Source organism: Neopsephotus bourkii, unplaced genomic scaffold, assembly GCF_033783945.1.
Source record: "Neopsephotus bourkii isolate Nb327-2 ecotype Australia unplaced genomic scaffold, CSIRO-AGI_Nbou_v1 NB_808, whole genome shotgun sequence".
NCBI classification, from domain to species: domain Eukaryota; kingdom Metazoa; phylum Chordata; class Aves; order Psittaciformes; family Psittacidae; genus Neopsephotus; species Neopsephotus bourkii.
Window position 1 is genome coordinate 6,586 of NW_026901304.1, and position 17,963 is coordinate 24,548.

The window sequence follows — 17,963 nt, forward strand, 5'->3', positions numbered from 1 at the left end:
TCGTGACAGCAGTGGGAGCAGAGCAGCGGGAGGATGGAGAGCGAGCCTGCACTGAACGGCCACGCTGCCCCTGTGTCTCCCCAGGAAGCCACCCCAGGAGCAAAGCACTGGTGCCAGGACGTGCTGGCCCGCAAGGAGAGCAGAATGACGGGGAAGGAGGGTCCCAGCAAGGCCCTGGCAGCAGCTGGCAGCATTGCTGGGGTGTACGTGGAGGCTTCCAAGCAGATGATGGGTTTCTATGATGCCACCAGGGAGCACCTCCTGAGTCTGGAGTCGGCGCTTTGGCTCCTCGAGGCCCAGGCAGCCACGGGCGCCCTGGCTGACCCGGTGAAGAGCAGGCGGGTGCCTGTGGTGGAAGCTGTGCAGGCAGGGCTGGTGGGGCTGGAGCTGAAGGACAAGCTGCTCGCTGCAGAGAAAGCTGCCACCGGTTTCGTGGACCCCTACACGGAAGAGAAGATTCCCCTGTTCCAGGCCATGCAGAAGGAGCTGGTGGGGAGGGACCAAGGCATCCGCCTGCTCCAGGCCCAGATCGCGACCGGTGGCATCATTGACCCCAGCACCGGCCACCGGCTCCCAGCGGATGTGGCCTGTGAGAGGGGGTATTTAGATGAAGAGATGAGCCAGCTCCTCTCCGATCCAAGCAATGAGGATGGCAAAAGGTTCCTCAACCCCAGTACGATGGAGAGGGTCACCTACATGGAGCTTATCAAGCGCTGTGTCACTGAACCAGGCTCAGGCTTCCTCCTCTTGCCCCTGCAGACGACGTTCCCGGGGCTGGGAGGGCGGGTGAGCAGCAGGGACCTGCTGGACTCGGGCATCATCAGCTCGGACACGTTCCGAGGTCTCGAGGAGGGCAGGGTCTCTGCCCAGGAGGTTGCCGAGAGTGACTCAGTTCAGCGGTTCCTGCGTGGGACGAGGACCGTGGCAGGCATTGCCTTGCCTTCCGGTGAGCAGAAGAGCATCTACCAGGCCCTGAGGGAGCATCTCCTCATGCCTGGCACTGCCCTGCTGCTCCTGCAGGTGCAGGCCTCCACCGGCAGCCTGACGGACCCCATCAAGAACAAAAGCTATTCAGTGGATGAGGCTGTTAGAGTTGGTCTCATTGGCCCAGAGCTTCATGAGAAACTGTCTTCAGCTGAGAAGAGCATCACAGGGTACAGGGACCCCTGCACTGGAGAGATGCTCTCTCTGTTCCAAGCCATCAGGAAGGGCTTTGTCTCCAAGGATCACGGCCTCTGCCTTCTGGAGGCTCAGGTAGCCACTGGTGGGGTGATTGCTCCAGGAAAACACCTCCGTGTCCCCGCAGAGACAGCCTGCAAGTGGGGGTACCTGGACGAGGCCACGAGACAGCTCCTCTCCACTCCTACCAGTGACATGAAAGGGTTCTTGGACCCCAGCTCCAAGGAGAAGTTGACCTACGCAGACCTGCTCCAGCGCTGTGTGACTGATCCCAGCACTGGGCTCCTGCTGCTGCCCCTTGGAGGAGACAGCAGAGAGGGGCTCAAGGGAACCCACCTCTTCTTTGACCACAAGACCCAGACAGCTCTGGAAAACACAGGGGTACCTGTGGCTTTGGGCAAATTCAAGGGAAGGTCCGTGTCCCTCTGGAAACTTCTCTTCTCAGACTGCATCCAGAGCGAGCAAAGAGCTGCTCTATCCCAGCAGTACCTGGCAGGAGCCCTCTCCATGCAAGAGCTGAGTAAGGCAGTCAGTGCCACCATCGAGGAGATGGCTTCCCCTGCTAACGTCACCTTCGAAGGACTGAGGGACCGGGTGACAGCTGACCAGCTCCTGAGCTCTGAAATCATCAACAGAGATTTGTTCAAGAAACTGAAGGAGGGAGAAACGTCGGCCAAAGAAGTGGTCAGCATGGACACGGTCAAGAAGTACCTGCAAGGGACAGGTAGCATTGGTGGACTGCTGCTTCCTGACTCCCAGGACAAGATCAGCATCTACCAGGCAAAGCGGAAGGGACTTCTAAGGCCAGGAACGTCCCTGATCCTCCTGGAGGCCCAGGCTGCCACCGGGTTCATCATTGACCCGGCTGCCAACAGAAGGTATTCTGTGGAGGAGGCCTTGCGAGCAGGTGTCATTGGCCCTGATGTCTACGACAAGCTTCTGGCTGCAGAGAAATCGGTCACTGGCTACAGAGACCCTTACTCAGGGAGCACCATCTCCCTCTTCCAGGCCATGCAGAAGGAGCTCATCGTCAGGGAGCACGGCATCCGCCTGCTGGAGGCCCAGATCGCCACCGGAGGCATCATCGACCCTGTCAACAGCCACCGCATCCCCGTGGAGGTGGCCTACAAGCGCGGGTACTTTGACAAGAAGATGAACTTGATCCTCTCGGACCCCAGCGACGACACCAAGGGCTTCTTTGACCCCAACACCCACGAGAACCTCACCTACCTGCAGCTGAAGGAGAAGTGCATCACTGAGCCCTCCACCGGGCTCTGCCTCCTGCCCCTGAACAGCAGAAAGCGGCAGTTTGTGGATGAAGCCACCAGGCGGGTGTTCCAGAGCTCCGGGCTGCGGGTCAGGTTTGGGAGGCTGCGGGGAGAGAAGGTCTCTGTGTGGGACCTGCTCAACTCTGAGTACTTCAGCGAGGGGAAGCGCCGGGAGATATTCAACCACTACCAGCTGCGGAAGCTCAGCCTGGAGCGCATCCGAGCCATGCTGGAGGAGGAAATGAAAAGATGGGCGCCCATCAAGTTCCCAGCCATGAGGGGCAGTGTCAGCGCCTACCACCTGATGGAGACGGGTGTCATTGACAGGGCCCTGTTTGAGAGGGTGCTGGAGGGAGCCGTCACGCCGGAGGAAGTCCTGCACATGGACTCTGTCAGAAAGTACCTCTACGGCTCTGGCAGCATCGGGGGGATCGTTCTCCAGCCGTCAAATCAGAGGATAAGCATTTATGAGGCCATGAAGCAAAACATCATGCTGCCTGGAATGGCCCTCCCGTTGCTGGAGGCCCAGGCTGCCACAGGCTTCATCATCGACCCAGTTAACAACCAGAAGCTCTGTGTGGACGATGCCGTCAAGAAGGGAGTCATTGGACCAGAAGTCCATGAGAAGCTGCAGCATGCAGAAGGGGCTGTCACAGGCTATAAGGATCCTTTCACAGGCAAGAAGATACCCCTCTTCCAGGCAATGAAGAAGGGCCTGATCACGGACAAACAGGCCATGCAGTTGATGGAGGTGCAGATGGCTACCGGAGGCATCATTGACCCAACTTGTGGCCACTATATCCCCATAGACTCTGCCCAGAAGCGGGGGTGCCTGGATGAGGACACGAGCAAGGCCCTTTCTAAGCCCAGTGATGCCAACAGAGCCTTCTGTGTCCCAGACAGCAAAGAGACCGTGAGCTATGCAGAGCTGATCGAGCGCTGCCAGAAGGACGAGGTCTCCGGCTTCCACTTGTTGCCCGTGCCACAGGCGGCTGCTCCTGCCCGCAGCGACGAAGAAATCCAGCGGATCTTTGAGGAGACCGTGGTGGAGGAGAGAGGGGTCTCCCTGTGGGAACTAATCCACTCCGGGTATTTCACTGAGGAGCAGAGGAGGAGGGACTTTGTGGAGAGGTTCCGGTCCGAGGAAGCGTCACTGCAGGAGCTGGTTGCTCTTGTGCTCAGCTTGGTTGGGGAGATGGAGATGAAAGCCCGCACCCAGCTCACCCTGGAGGGCCTGCGGGGCAGCGTCCCTGCAGTGTGGCTGCTGGACGCTGGCATCATCACGAAGCAGACATTTGAAGAACTGGCCCAGGGCGTACGAACTCCTGAGGAGGTGGCTGCGATGGAGAGTGTGAGGAGGTACCTGCAGGGCACAGGCAGCATTGCTGGGGTATTCATAGAGGCATCCCGAAAGAAGATGAGCTTCTACGATGCCATGAAGAACCACCTCCTCCTCCCTGGGGCTGCTCTGAGGCTGCTGGAAGCTCAGGCGGCCACAGGGTACCTGAGTGACCCAGCAACAAACCAGAGACTCAGTGTGAGGGACGCAGTGAGAGCTGCTCTAGTGGGTGAAGAGCTCACTGAGAAGCTCCTGCTGGCCGAGCGGGCAGTGACCGGGTACACGGACCCCTACACCGGAAACTCCATCTCCCTATGCCAAGCGCTCAGGAAGGAGCTGATTCCTCTGGGAGAGGCTGTTCCCTTGCTGGAGGCCCAGCTGGCCACTGGCGGGGTCATTGATCCCATTCACCACCTCCACCTTCCACTCCAGGCCGCGTACAGGTACGGCTTCTACGATGAGGACCTCCACCAAACCCTGTCCCAGCTGGATGACAGAACCCAACTCTTCTTTGATCCAAACACAAAGGAGAACGTGACCTACCAGCAGCTGAAGGACAGATGCTTTCAGGAGCCTGAGTCAGGTCTCTGGCTTCTTCCCCTGTCCGAAAACGCGATGTTCTGTGTGGATGAGCAGACCATGGAGGTGCTGAAATCTGTGACTGTCTGTGTCAACATAGGGCGCTTCAAAGGACAGACAGTGTCAGTCTGGGACCTCCTCAACTCCGAATACCTCTCAGACAGCAGGAGAAGAGAGCTGGTGCAAAGGTACAAAGAGGAGAACACTGAAGTGCTGCATGAAATCATAGCAATCGTCACCACAATCATCAAAGAGACAGAGACACAAGGAAAGAAGTTTGCTTTCCAGGGCCTGCGGAAAAGAGTTTCTGCCAGTGACCTCTTCCAGTCCCAACTGATAGACAAGAAAACCCTCGATGAGCTCAACCAGGGGAAGAAAACAGTCAAAGAAGTCACTGAAATGGACTCTGTCCGCAGGTACCTGGAGGGCAGCAATTTCATAGCGGGGGTCCTCATACAGCCAAGCAATGTGAAGATGAGCATCTACCAGGCCATGAGGAAGGGCATCCTGAGGCCAGGGACAGCGCTGGTGCTGCTGGAGGCACAGGCTGCCACCGGCTACATCATTGACCCAGAGAAGAACCAGAAGTGCTCAGTGGAGGAAGCATTAGCTGCAGGTCTAATTGGAGGGGAGGTGTTTGAGAAGCTGCTCTGTGCAGAGCGGGCCGTGACGGGCTACACCGATCCCTACACGAAAGCCCCAATGTCCTTGTTTGAAGCCATGAACCAAGGACTGATCGTGAAGAGCCACGGCATCCGCCTGCTCGAGGCCCAGATCGCCACCGGCGGCATCATCGACCCCGTGCACAGCCACCGCATCCCAGTGGAGGTGGCCTACCAGCGCGGGTACTTCGACCAGGAGATGAACCAGATCCTGTCGGACCCCAGCGACGACACCAAGGGCTTCTTCGACCCCAACACCCACGAGAACCTCACCTACATGCAGCTCCTGGAGAGATGTGTCCAGGATTCAGAGACGGGGCTGTACATGCTGCAGGTTGTACAGGAGGGAGGCAGGTACTTCTACATTGATGAGTTTACAAAGCAGGATTTGCGCTCCAAGCCTCTAAACATCAAAGTTGGGAAGTTTAAGGACCAGACAGTTTCCATCTGGGAAATTCTCTGCTCTCATTACATCTCCGAGCAGAAAAGGAAAGAACTGGTGATGCAGTACAAGTGCAAAACCCTAACCCTGGCAGGCCTTACAGCCCTCCTCTTCAGAATCATTGAGGACACAGAGCAGAGAGCAGGAGCCCTCAAGGTGAAAGGACTCCGGGGGGATGTGTCAGTATCAGAATTGTTTAACTCTGAGATCATTGACAAGAAAACCCTAGAGCAGCTCCAGGATGGAAGCCTCCCGCTGGCCAGCCTCACCAAGAGGGACACCGTCAAGAGGTACTTAGAGGGCACTGGATGCATTGCCGGGGTTCTACTCCCATCAAGGAAAGAGAAGATGAGCATCTACCAGGCCCTGGAGAAGGGCCTTCTCACAGAGCAGTGTGCTCTGGGGCTGCTAGAGGCACAGGCTGCCACTGGTTTCCTCATTGACCCACTGAAAAATGAGAAGCTCTCCGTGGACGAGGCCATCTCGTCTGGACTGGTGGGGAGCAACTTCCAGAGGCAGCTCCTGTCCGCAGAGAAAGCGGTGACCGGATACACAGATCCTCAAACAGGGAAGAAGATGTCCCTCTTTCAGGCCATAAAGCAGAAGGTAACAGTCAAGGAGCACGGCATCCGCCTGCTCGAGGCCCAGATCGCCACTGGCGGCATCATCGACCCCGAGCACAGCCACCGCCTGCCCCTGGAGGTGGCCTACCGGCGCGGACACTTGGATGATGACATGTTCCTCATGCTGTCTGATCCTGACCATGGCAGCAAAGGTTTTATAGATCCAAACACTCACGAGAAGATCAGCTACAGCCAGCTCCTGCAGAGATGTTCCAAAGACAGGGAAACGGGCTGGTACCTGCTGCAGGTCATGGAGAAGGATGATGACTATTTCTATATCGACGAGCAAACAAAAGCAGCCCTGATGTCTACAAAGGTGCAAGTGCCTGTTGGAAAATACAAAGGACAGGTACTATCACTGTGGGAACTTCTCTGCTCTGAGTACATCACAGAGGAGAAGAGAAAAGAACTGGTGAAAAAGTACAAAGAGGAATCACATCACATTATCCAAGGAATCATTGAAACAATACTGAACATCATTAAAGAGAAAGAAGAAGGCAGAAGTGATGTATGGTTCCAAGGAATCAGACAACAGATCACAGCAACAGAACTTCTCAGTGCCCAGATAATTACAAAAGAAACGATGGAAAAACTCCACAAAGGAAGAGAGACGGCAGAAGGAATATCTCAGATGGACAGCGTGAGAAGATACCTGGAAGGAACGGGAAGCATTGCTGGCATCCTGGTGCCCTCCAAAGCTGAGCCCGGCAAGCTGGAGAAGATGAGCATCTACCAGGCCATGTGGAAGGGCATCCTGCGGCAGGGCACGGCCCTGGTGCTGCTGGAGGCGCAGGCTGCCACCGGATTCATCATTGACCCAGTGGCTAACAAGAAGCTCTCTGTGGATGAAGCTGTCTCCTCGGGGCTCGTAGGAAGTGAACTCCAGAAGAAACTTCTCTCTGCAGAGAGATCAGTGACGGGCTACACCGACCCCTGCACGGGACAAAAGATCTCCCTCTTCCAGGCCATGCGGAAGGAGCTCATCGTCAAGGAGCACGGCATCCGCCTGCTCGAGGCCCAGATCGCCACCGGCGGCATCATCGACCCCGTGCACAGCCACCGCCTGCCCGTGGAGGTGGCCTACCAGCGCGGGTACTTCGACCAGGAGATGAACCAGATCCTGTCGGACCCCAGCGACGACACCAAGGGCTTCTTCGACCCCAACACCCACGAGAACCTCACCTACATGCAGCTCCTGCGCCGCTGCGTGCCCGACCCGCACACGGGGCTGCTGATGCTGCAGCTCATGGACAAGGGCTCCGTGCTCCACCAGCTGAGCGAGGAGGCCCGCCAAGCCCTGCAGGCCGCCCGCACCACGCTCAGCGTGGGGCTCTTCCAGGGACAGAGCGTCACCCTCTGGGAGCTCCTCTTCTCCCGCTACGTGCCCGAGCTCCGGCGCCAGGACCTGCTGCGCCGCTACAAGGCGGGGACTGTCACCATCTCGGAGATGAGCGCCCTCCTCACCACCATCATCACTGGGGCTGAGCAGCGGGCGGCCCCGGCGCCGGTTCGAGCCCAGAACGGCGAGACCGTGAGCTCCCGGCACGAGCGGGAGCGGGAGCTGGAGATGCAGCAGGAGCGGGAGCTGGAGATGCAGCAGAAGCAGGAGCGAGAGCAGGAGCGGGAGCTGGAGATGCAGCAGGAGCGGGAGCTGGAGATGCAGCAGGAGCAGGAGCGAGAGCGGGAGCGGGAGCAGGAGCAGGAGCGGGAGCGGGAGCTGGAGATGCAGCAGAAGCAGGAGCGGGAACGGGAGCGGGAGCGGGAGCGAGAGCAGGAGCGGGAGCTGGAGATGCAGCAGAAGCAGGAGCTGGAGGGGGAACGGGAGCGGGAGCAGGAGCAGGAGCTGCAGCAGGAGCAGGAGCTGCAGCAGGAGCTGGAGCGGGAGCGGGAGCAGGAGCTGGAGCGGTCCCTGCGGTCCCGCAGCATCGAGGTCCCGGGCAGCAGCTTCCTTGGCAGGAAGGTGTCCCTGTGGGAGCTCCTCTTCTCCAGGTACGTGAGGGAGGCCAAGAGGCAGGAGCTGCTGGGGCTGCTGCGCGCCGGGAGCCTGGCGCTGGACGAGCTGGCAGCGCTGCTGACGGCCCTGGTGCAGGAGGCGCAGGAGCGCAGCAGCGCGGTGAAGTTCAGGGGCCTCAGGAGGCAGGTGAGCGCCTCGGACCTGGCGGACTCGGGCATCATCGACAAGGACACGCTGGCCGACCTGGTGCAGGGCGCCCGGACAGTGGCCGAGGTGACGGAAATGGCCTCGGTCAAGCGCTACCTGGACGGCACGGGCTGCATCGCCGGCGTGCTGGTGCCCTGCAAGGGCGAGCCCGGCAAGCTGGAGAAGATGAGCATCTACCAGGCCATGTGGAAGGGCATCCTGCGGCAGGGCACGGCCCTGGTGCTGCTGGAGGCGCAGGCTGCCACCGGCTTCCTGGTGGACCCGCTGGCCAACAGGAAGCTCTCCGTGGACGAGGCCGTCTCCTCGGGGCTGGTGGGGCCCGAGCTGCACGAGAAGCTGCTGTCGGCCGAGCGCGCCGTGACGGGCTACACCGACCCCTACAGCGGGGAGCAGATCTCCCTCTTCCAGGCCATGCGGAAGGAGCTCATCGTCAAGGAGCACGGCATCCGCCTGCTCGAGGCCCAGATCGCCACCGGCGGCATCATCGACCCCGTGCACAGCCACCGCCTGCCCGTGGAGGTGGCCTACCAGCGCGGGTACTTCGACCAGGAGATGAACCAGATCCTGTCGGACCCCAGCGACGACACCAAGGGCTTCTTCGACCCCAACACCCACGAGAACCTCACCTACATGCAGCTCCTGCGCCGCTGCGTGCCCGACCCGCACACGGGGCTGCTGATGCTGCAGCTCATGGACAAGGGCTCCGTGCTCCACCAGCTGAGCGAGGAGGCCCGCCAAGCCCTGCAGGCCGCCCGCACCACGCTCAGCGTGGGGCTCTTCCAGGGACAGAGCGTCACCCTCTGGGAGCTCCTCTTCTCCCGCTACGTGCCCGAGCTCCGGCGCCAGGACCTGCTGCGCCGCTACAAGGCGGGGACTGTCACCATCTCGGAGATGAGCGCCCTCCTCACCACCATCATCACTGGGGCTGAGCAGCGGGCGGCCCCGGCGCTGGTTCGAGCCCAGAACGGTGAGACCGTGAGCTCCCGGCACGAGCGGGAGCGGGAGCTGGAGATGCAGCAGAAGCGGGAGCTGGAGATGCAGCAGAAGCAGGAGCGAGAGCAGGAGCGGGAGCTGGAGATGCAGCAGAAGCAGGAGCTGGAGCGGGAACGGGAGCGGGAGCAGGAGCGGGAGCTGGAGATGCAGCAGAAGCAGGAGCTGGAGCGGGAGCGGGAGCGAGAGCAGGAGCGGGAGCTGGAGATGCAGCAGAAGCAGGAGCGGGAGCAGGAGCAGGAGCGAGAGCGGGAACGGGAGCAGGAGCTGGAGCGGTCCCTGCGGTCCCGCAGCATCGAGGTCCCGGGCAGCAGCTTCCTTGGCAGGAAGGTGTCCCTGTGGGAGCTCCTCTTCTCCAGGTACGTGAGGGAGGCCAAGAGGCAGGAGCTGCTGGGGCTGCTGCGCGCCGGGAGCCTGGCGCTGGACGAGCTGGCAGCGCTGCTGACGGCCCTGGTGCAGGAGGCGCAGGAGCGCAGCAGCGCGGTGAAGTTCAGGGGCCTCAGGAGGCAGGTGAGCGCCTCGGACCTGGCGGACTCGGGCATCATCGACAAGGACACGCTGGCCGACCTGGTGCAGGGCGCCCGGACAGTGGCCGAGGTGACGGAAATGGCCTCGGTCAAGCGCTACCTGGACGGCACGGGCTGCATCGCCGGCGTGCTGGTGCCCTGCAAGGGCGAGCCCGGCAAGCTGGAGAAGATGAGCATCTACCAGGCCATGTGGAAGGGCATCCTGCGGCAGGGCACGGCCCTGGTGCTGCTGGAGGCGCAGGCTGCCACCGGCTTCCTGGTGGACCCGCTGGCCAACAGGAAGCTCTCCGTGGACGAGGCCGTCTCCTCGGGGCTGGTGGGGCCCGAGCTGCACGAGAAGCTGCTGTCGGCCGAGCGCGCCGTGACGGGCTACACCGACCCCTACAGCGGGGAGCAGATCTCCCTCTTCCAGGCCATGCGGAAGGAGCTCATCGTCAAGGAGCACGGCATCCGCCTGCTCGAGGCCCAGATCGCCACCGGCGGCATCATTGACCCTGTGCACAGCCACCGCCTGCCCGTGGAGGTGGCCTACCAGCGCGGGTACTTCGACCAGGAGATGAACCAGATCCTGTCGGACCCCAGCGACGACACCAAGGGCTTCTTCGACCCCAACACGGAGGAGAACCTCACCTACATGCAGCTCCTGCGCCGCTGCGTGCCCGACCCGGACACAGGTCTTTATTTTCTCAATATTTCTCGAATGTAGGTGTCCAACCTTTTCGATTTTGCCCTGTTTCATTGCTGACCTGTGCTTTCATGTTTATGGTTTGGGTTCAGTTTTCTGTCTTTTTATACCCTGTTTTATAAACTTCGATTTCCATTTAAAGGGTCTCTATTGTGTTTGCTTTTCTTTCCAATACCCTACTCTCATCAGGCAGAGCTTTCCTATGTCCTCCCTAAGCTCAGTGGTACCAGAGCTAAGCCTTTGCCTTCTCCCATCTTTGAGAGCACAGGGACCAGCTTGGGTTATCCCAGGTCACTGTGATGACATACGGTGCCCTCGTTTCCCTCATCCGTGCTGTGTTTGCTGTAGTGTGAATGGGGGTTTTATCCTCCTTCTATTCTCTTTTTTTATGCATGAAGAACATTATCCCTAGTGTATTTGCAGGGCGTTGTCGGTGTTGGAGGTTTCCAAGCTTAGATGGTGCCTGGAAATCAGGTTTCCATGCAGGCCCTTCCCAGGCCGGTGTTAGGTGGCACTGGGATGGGACACAGTACCTTCGCTTACCCTTAATCTCTCCCTCTGAGCAGTTTTCCAGTGGTGTCTGGTCTAGAAGCAGCCTCCCCTCAGAGTATTTGGTCCCTCAGGGGTATCTACCCTCAGTGCACTCACAGGCGGTGCTTTATCCCCTCCACTCCTCCATGGAGCCTCTCTAGGGCTCTGCTCCGGGCTCCAGGCTGCTGGGCTCTGATCCTTGCTCTGAGCTCACCTGGTCCATGTGCATGCGCTGCGCTCCTGGAGCAGAGGCAGCCCCAGAACCACTCTGCCGTGGAGGTCAGGGCTGAGTAATTCTACTGCTGCTATTAGAAGGAAGCTCCCTCCCCTTAAACGCGTGACCCTGGCCATTCGCCTCAATTAACCAAGTAATGTCCTGGAAAATGGCCTTTTCTACCACAGCTTGCACAGCCGAGAGCTGGAAACAGGAGCAGCCGTGAAACCCCTGCCATAACTGGTGCATAGCCCGGGGGCTTGCACAGGCTCCCAAGGAAACTAACAGGAGAGAAGTCAGAGTCCCAGACGGGTTTGGGTTGGAAGAGACCTCAAAGCTCCTCCAGCTCCAACCCCTGCCAGGGCAGGGACCCCTTCCACTGGAGCAGCTTGCTCCAAGCCCCTGTGTCCAACCTGGCCTTGAGCACTGCCAGGGATGGGGCAGCCACAGCTTCTCTGGGCACCCTGTGCCAGCGCCTCAGCACCCTCACAGGGAAGAGCTTCTGCCTAAGAGCTCAGCTCAGTCTCCCCTCGGGCAGGTTCAAGCCATTCCCCTTGGCCTGTCCCTACAGGCCCTTGTCCCAAGCCCCTCTCCAGGCTCCCTGCAGCCCCTTTAGGCACTGGAGCTGCTCTGAGGTCTCCCCTTCAGGAGCCTTCTCTTCCCCGGCTCAGTTATCACAGGTTACCTGATGTGTGCTCAGCAGTGGTCAGAATAAACCAGGGGTTAGGGTTAGGGAGGGAACGCGCCCACATCAGGGCAAAACACAGAAGCTGTGTCTGTCCAAAGGCACCGCAGAACACCCAGAGATGAGACCGAGATCCTTCATGGGGCTGTGAGTGGGTCTCAGCGGTGGCCCAGAACTGGTGGTCCATGGGGCTTTGGTGTTGCAAGGCAGTAGAAGGAGGATACCCGCTTCTTTGAGGTATTTGGTCAAAAGGCCACCAAAACCAGCACAGGAGTAAACCTGATTGACAAATGACTCGGTGATGGGAACCAACCTGGCCAGTCACACCAGTCAGACAGGATAGCTGGAGTGAGGAGATGCTTATTTCTTCTGTTAAGTTGTTAAGGGGATGGAAGAAGCAAACACAGACAGATAAAACCTGAGCCATTAGTGTTAATGAAGATGATAGCCAGAAACAAGCCTGGCACTAATTGATGGGCTATCAAGAACCCACAGCATACCAGGGCTTTCCAGCTGCAATGGATGGAGCCATGAGGGTCCCCACAGAGGGTCTGGTGGGGGGAGCTCAGCTCTCTGGGCTTGGGAGGGTCCCACACTCCATGTCCCAAGGAAACATCTCCGGGGGGCTCTGGTACAAGTGAGGGGCTCCACGCCAGGGGCTGGAGTGGGACCATGAGCCGCAGCCCATGAGGCTGGTGGGGTGGTGGCATCTTCCCCAGTGCTGGGGGTGAGTAGGGGACCCGTGGGTGAGGATGTGGGCAGGGGTGCAGCAGGCAGACGGGCTGTGCTGGCACTCAGAGGGGCTGAGCTTTAAGGTCCCTTCCCACTGGGATCCTGGCTCTCCTGGCCCCATGGGAGCAGGGAGCTGTACCCATTCCATCGGAGCAGAGCCCCCTCCCTGTGCTCATAAACACGAAACCTTCTGGTGTTCTGCTGAGGGAGGTCCCCAGGAAGCCAAAGGACAAACCAGGTCCCTGGCCCCAGAGGCAGAGCACTTGGAGCCATGGTTGACCCTCAGCACTCTGGCGCATCTCCCTCCCCCCCAGACCAGTGACCTGAAGCACCAGTACAGGTCCTGCCGCTCCCAGTTTCCCTGGAATCACATGTCAGGGTAGAGGCTGTTTGAGAGCTTCTTTCCCACAGGGATCCGGGTTGCACAATCCCGTCCCTCCAAGACAGAATAAAGAGGATTTTTGTCTCTGTTTGCCCACCGCTGCCTGCCCCTGCCCATCCCTTGCTCCTGGCCTTGCCTGGCTCCCTGCGCCTTCGGCAAGGGGGTGGTTTTGTTACTCCTGCCCTCACCAGCACCGCTCAGCCGGCCGGGAGCTGCAGGCACCCATGGGAAGCTCCCAGCTCCCGAGTCAGTGCCAGGAGCACCCACACACTGCGGCTCCGTGCCTGGGACGTGCTGCCACTGGGAGTGCTGGTGCAGGAGCTGCACACAGCGGGGTGCGCCGGGCAGCGGGAACCGGCTGCGGCTGCGGGTGATTTCCTGGCCCAGGCAGCCAAGGTGGCAACCGCATCCTGGCCTGTATCCATGGCAACCGCATCCTGCCCATACCAGCCCCAGTGCGGCAGCAGGGCCAGGGCAGGGATTGTGCCCCTGCACCGAGCACTGATGGGGCTGCACCTCGGGTCCTGTGCTCAGCTCTGGGGCCCTCACTGAAAGAGAGACATTGAGGGGATGGAGCGGGGCCGGAGAAGGGAATGGGGATGGAGCAGGGCCTGGAGCACAGGGGTGATGGGGAAGGGCTGAGGGACCTGGGGGGTTCAGTCTGGAGAAGAGAAGGCTCAGGGGGGTCCTGGTTGCTCCCTACTGCTGCCTGACAGGAGGATGGAGCCAGGAGGGGCCTGGGCTCTGCTCCCAAGGAACAAGGGATGGGACAAGAGGAACCGGCCTCAAGCTGCACCAGGGCAGGGTTAGATGGAGCTGAGGACCAATTCCTGACCCAGAGGGTGCTCAGGCATTGGAACAGGCTGCCCAGGGCAGGGCTGCAGGCACTGTCCCTGCAAGGGTTCACACCCCATGGAGACAAGGCCCCAGTGCCATGGGTCAGTGGTGGCCTTGGCAGTGCTGGGGAGCGGTTGGGCTGGATGAGCTTAAAGGTCTCTTCCGACCCAGCTGATTCTGACTCCTCCAGTTCCCATTGTCCTGCTGTGTGCAGGGTGTGCCCTCACAGCAGTGTCCTCACAGCACTGCCACGCAGGGGCTGCCATCTCCATGTCATACAGGAGGCTGTTTCCTGCTCTGTGTTATCCCAGCGCCTCCAGCACCTGCAGCCCATGTCCCTGTGCTCAGCTGCGGGCCTGCAGGGGCCGTCACCACCGAGAAGGTGCCCGCAACAGCTTCCCTGGATGCCCCCCTGCTGCAGCACCCTTGTAAATCCATCGCCCATCCCCGGTGGGTTCAGGGCTGCCTCAGACAAGGGCACCAAGGCACTGCCCGGGCTGTGCATCCCTAACCCTAAACCTAACCCTAACCCTAACCCTAACCCTGCATCCCTAACCCTAACCCTAACCCTAACCCTAACCCTATCCCTAACCCTAACTCTAACACTAACCCTAACCCTAACTCTAACCCTAACCCTAACCCTGCACATCCCAAAGCTCCTGTGCCTCGGTTCCAGGGGAGCTGCAGGACCCGCTGGTGAGGATGAGCACAGTGCGGATGGGGGCACGGATGGGTCTGCCCCATGGCTTTGTTCTCGCAGGGCTGCAGCGAGGGGCACTCAGGGGTGGAGGCAGCACAAACACGTGCAAACAACGGTGCACTCACGCTTTAATCTACTTCTTAATTAACGATGTACCCTTTTAATACCCAAGTGCCTTGAGGGCCCATGGGTATGGGCACTGCGTGGCTGCAGCAGGGTGCCCAGCAATGCCCCGTACAGTACCACGTGTAGGGGTCCTGAAGTGCAGCACCACGTAGACCTGTGGACTGGTTTGGGCTGGAAAAGACCTTAAAGCTCTTGCAGCTCCACCCCCTGCCATCTGTCACACCCCAGAGACAGGCAGGCAGGGAGGGAGGCGCAGGATTAACTCCTCGCTCCTCACTGGGAAGATGGAGCCTTGTTCTCTAGAGGGGACAATCAGGAGTGGGGTCAAGGGGAGGCACCAGCATGGTTCTGCTCTGTTGAAGCCAGGTGGGGCCGGAGGGGCAGCTCAGAGACCTGCACGCTAAGGAAGAGGTGAGGTTTCAGGGCTGATTCACGCAGGAGATGCTTGTGTGCAGCTTGGGTCACCCCATCTGCAGCAGGCAGCCAAGGCAGAGGAGGTCCCGGTGTCTGCTTCATGTACACATCCTACAGAAGGGATGTGCACGTGCTCAGAGGAGTCCTGCTTAGGGCTGTGGGAGCAGCCTGGTGTCCTCTCCATGGCTCTAACGGGACCTGGGCTCCAGCTCAGGATGAGACATCAGTGTTGGAGAGAAAGCACAGCCTTGGTTTGACACATGCACCCTAATGCACCTTTGGGGGCAGGCACCAGCGCTTCAGAGGGGTCTGAGCGAGCTGGGCCAGCTCCATCTCAGGATGAGACATCAGTGTTGGAGAGAAAGCACAGCCTTGGTTTGACACATGCACCCTAATGCACCTTTGGGGGCAGGCACCAGCGCTTCAGAGGGGTCTGAATGAGCTGGGCCAGCTCCATCTCAGGATGAGACATCACTGTTGGAGAGAAAGCACAGCCTTGGTTTGACACATGCACCCTAATGCACCTTTGGGGGCAGGCACCAGCGCTTCAGAGGGGTCTGAATGAGCTGGGCCAGCTCCATCTCAGGACGAGACATCACTGTTGGAGAGAAAGCACAGCCTTGGTTTGACACATGCACCCTAATGCACCTTTGGGGGCAGGCACCAGCGCTTCAGAGGGGTCTGCTCGAGCTGGGCTGGTTCCATCTCAGGACGAGACATCACTGTTGGAGAGAAAGCACAGCCTTGGTTTGACACATGCACCCTAATGCACCTTTGGGGGCAGGCACCAGCGCTTCAGAGGGGTCTGCACGAGCTGGGCTGGTTCCATCTCAGGACGAGACATCACTGTTGGAGAGAAAGCACAGCCTTGGTTTGACACATGCACCCTAATGCACCTTTGGGGGCAGGCACCAGCGCTTCAGAGGGGTCTGAATGAGCTGGGCCAGCTCCATCTCAGGACGAGACATCACTGTTGGAGAGAAAGCACAGCCTTGGTTTGACACATGCACCCTAATGCACCTTTGGGGGCAGGCACCAGCGCTTCAGAGGGGTCTGAATGAGCTGGGCTGGTTCCATCTCAGGACAAGACATCACTGTTGGAGAGAAAGCACAGCCTTGGTTTGACACATGCACCCTAATGCACCTTTGGGGCAGGCACCAGCACTTCAGAGGGGTCTGAACGAGCTGGGCAGCTCCATCTCAGGACGAGACATCACTGTTGGAGAGAAAGCACAGCCTTGGTTTGACACATGCACCCTAATGCACCTTTGGGGGCAGGCACCAGCGCTTCAGAGGGGTCTGAACGAGCTGGGCTGGTTCCATCTCAGGACGAGACATCACTGTTGGAGAGAAAGCACAGCCTTGGTTTGACACATGCACCCTAATGCACCTTTGGGGGCAGGCACCAGCGCTTCAGAGGGGTCTGAATGAGCTGGGCTGGTTCCATCTCAGGATGAGACATCACTGTTGGAGAGAAAGCACAGCCGTGGTTTGACACATGCACCCTAATGCACCTTTGGGGGCAGGCACCAGCGCTTCAGAGGGGTCTGAATGAGCTGGGCTGGTTCCATCTCAGGACAAGACATCACTGTTGGAGAGAAAGCACAGCCTTGGTTTGACACATGCACCCTAATGCACCTTTGGGGGCAGGCACCAGCACTTCAGAGGGGTCTGAACGAGCTGGGCCAGCTCCATCTCAGGACGAGACATCACTGTTGGAGAGAAAGCACAGCCTTGGTTTGACACATGCACCCTAATGCACCTTTGGGGGCAGGCACCAGCGCTTCAGAGGGGTCTGAATGAGCTGGGCTGGTTCCATCTCAGGACGAGACATCACTGTTGGAGAGAAAGCACAGCCTTGGTTTGACACATGCACCCTAATGCACCTTTGGGGGCAGGCACCAGCTCTTCAGAGGGGTCTGAACGAGCTGGGCCAGCTCCATCTCAGGACGAGACATCACTGTTGGAGAGAAAGCACAGCCTTGGTTTGACACATGCACCCTAATGCACCTTTGGGGGCAGGCACCAGTGCTTCAGAGGGGTCTGAATGAGCTGGGCCAGCTCCATCTCAGGACGAGACATCACTGTTGGAGAGAAAGCACAGCCTTGGTTTGACACATGCACCCTAATGCACCTTTGGGGGCAGGCACCAGCGCTTCAGAGGGCCAGCTCCAGGCTGTGGTCCAGTGTCAGTGTCAGTGGTATTGCTCGGAGGAGCGTCCCTGTGTGAGGAGCTGGTGAGCCCACACAGAGCAACACCGCGTGGATGCTCGTTTAGGCAGCTCAGCGATGCCTTTGGGCGCTCAGAGGCACGGGACCCTCCTGCCTGGCCCAGGCACCCTCTGCAGCCCTGCATGGGTGCAGCCAGAGCGGAGCCCAGCTGGAGGAGCCGGACATCGAGGGCAGAGCAGCCGTGGAGCTGGGATTGCGCTGCCACTAGGAAGTGCCCCATAGCGCCCTGCAGAGAGGTGTCAGGCCAGGCAGAGCTGCAGGGGACTGAGGACCACAGCAGGGGGTCCCGTGAGCACCAACAGGGACCTCCTGCCTGGGTGTGTTCCCCAGACCAGCCTGGGTGAGTCAGAGGGAAAACACCTGCGTGCGGATCAGCCAGGCCGGCAGCGCCCACGCAGGCAGGAATGTGCACCCAAAGCAAGGACGGGCAGGGGCAGCGCCTCCTGTGCATGAGGACACCCTCACCCGCACCCACATGGGTGCACACGCACAGCACACGCACAGCTCACGCCAGCATAGGCGCAGCTGGTCCCTTGCACACGTGCTGTCACGCGTGCACAGGGTTGTGCACACACAGAGCCACCCACAGGCAGAGTCCCTTGCACACGTGCTGTCATGCGTGCACAGAGTTGTGCACACGCAGAGCCACCCACAG

At 59.7% G+C, this 17,963-nt stretch overlaps 1 protein-coding gene across 1 annotated transcript in view; it reads left to right on the plus strand.

Annotated features, from left to right (window-relative positions):
* The window catches only part of EPPK1 (epiplakin 1), a gene marked incomplete at its 3' end in the record, with an annotated part of 27,858 nt that continues 9,895 nt past the window's right edge, over positions 1 to 17,963 (plus strand). The window contains 5 exon segments of the mRNA XM_061355585.1: positions 1 to 7,772; positions 7,875 to 9,190; positions 9,193 to 9,494; positions 9,496 to 10,473; positions 12,932 to 12,996. Of these exon segments, the coding sequence (XP_061211569.1) occupies positions 34 to 7,772; positions 7,875 to 9,190; positions 9,193 to 9,494; positions 9,496 to 10,473; positions 12,932 to 12,996 (10,400 nt within the window).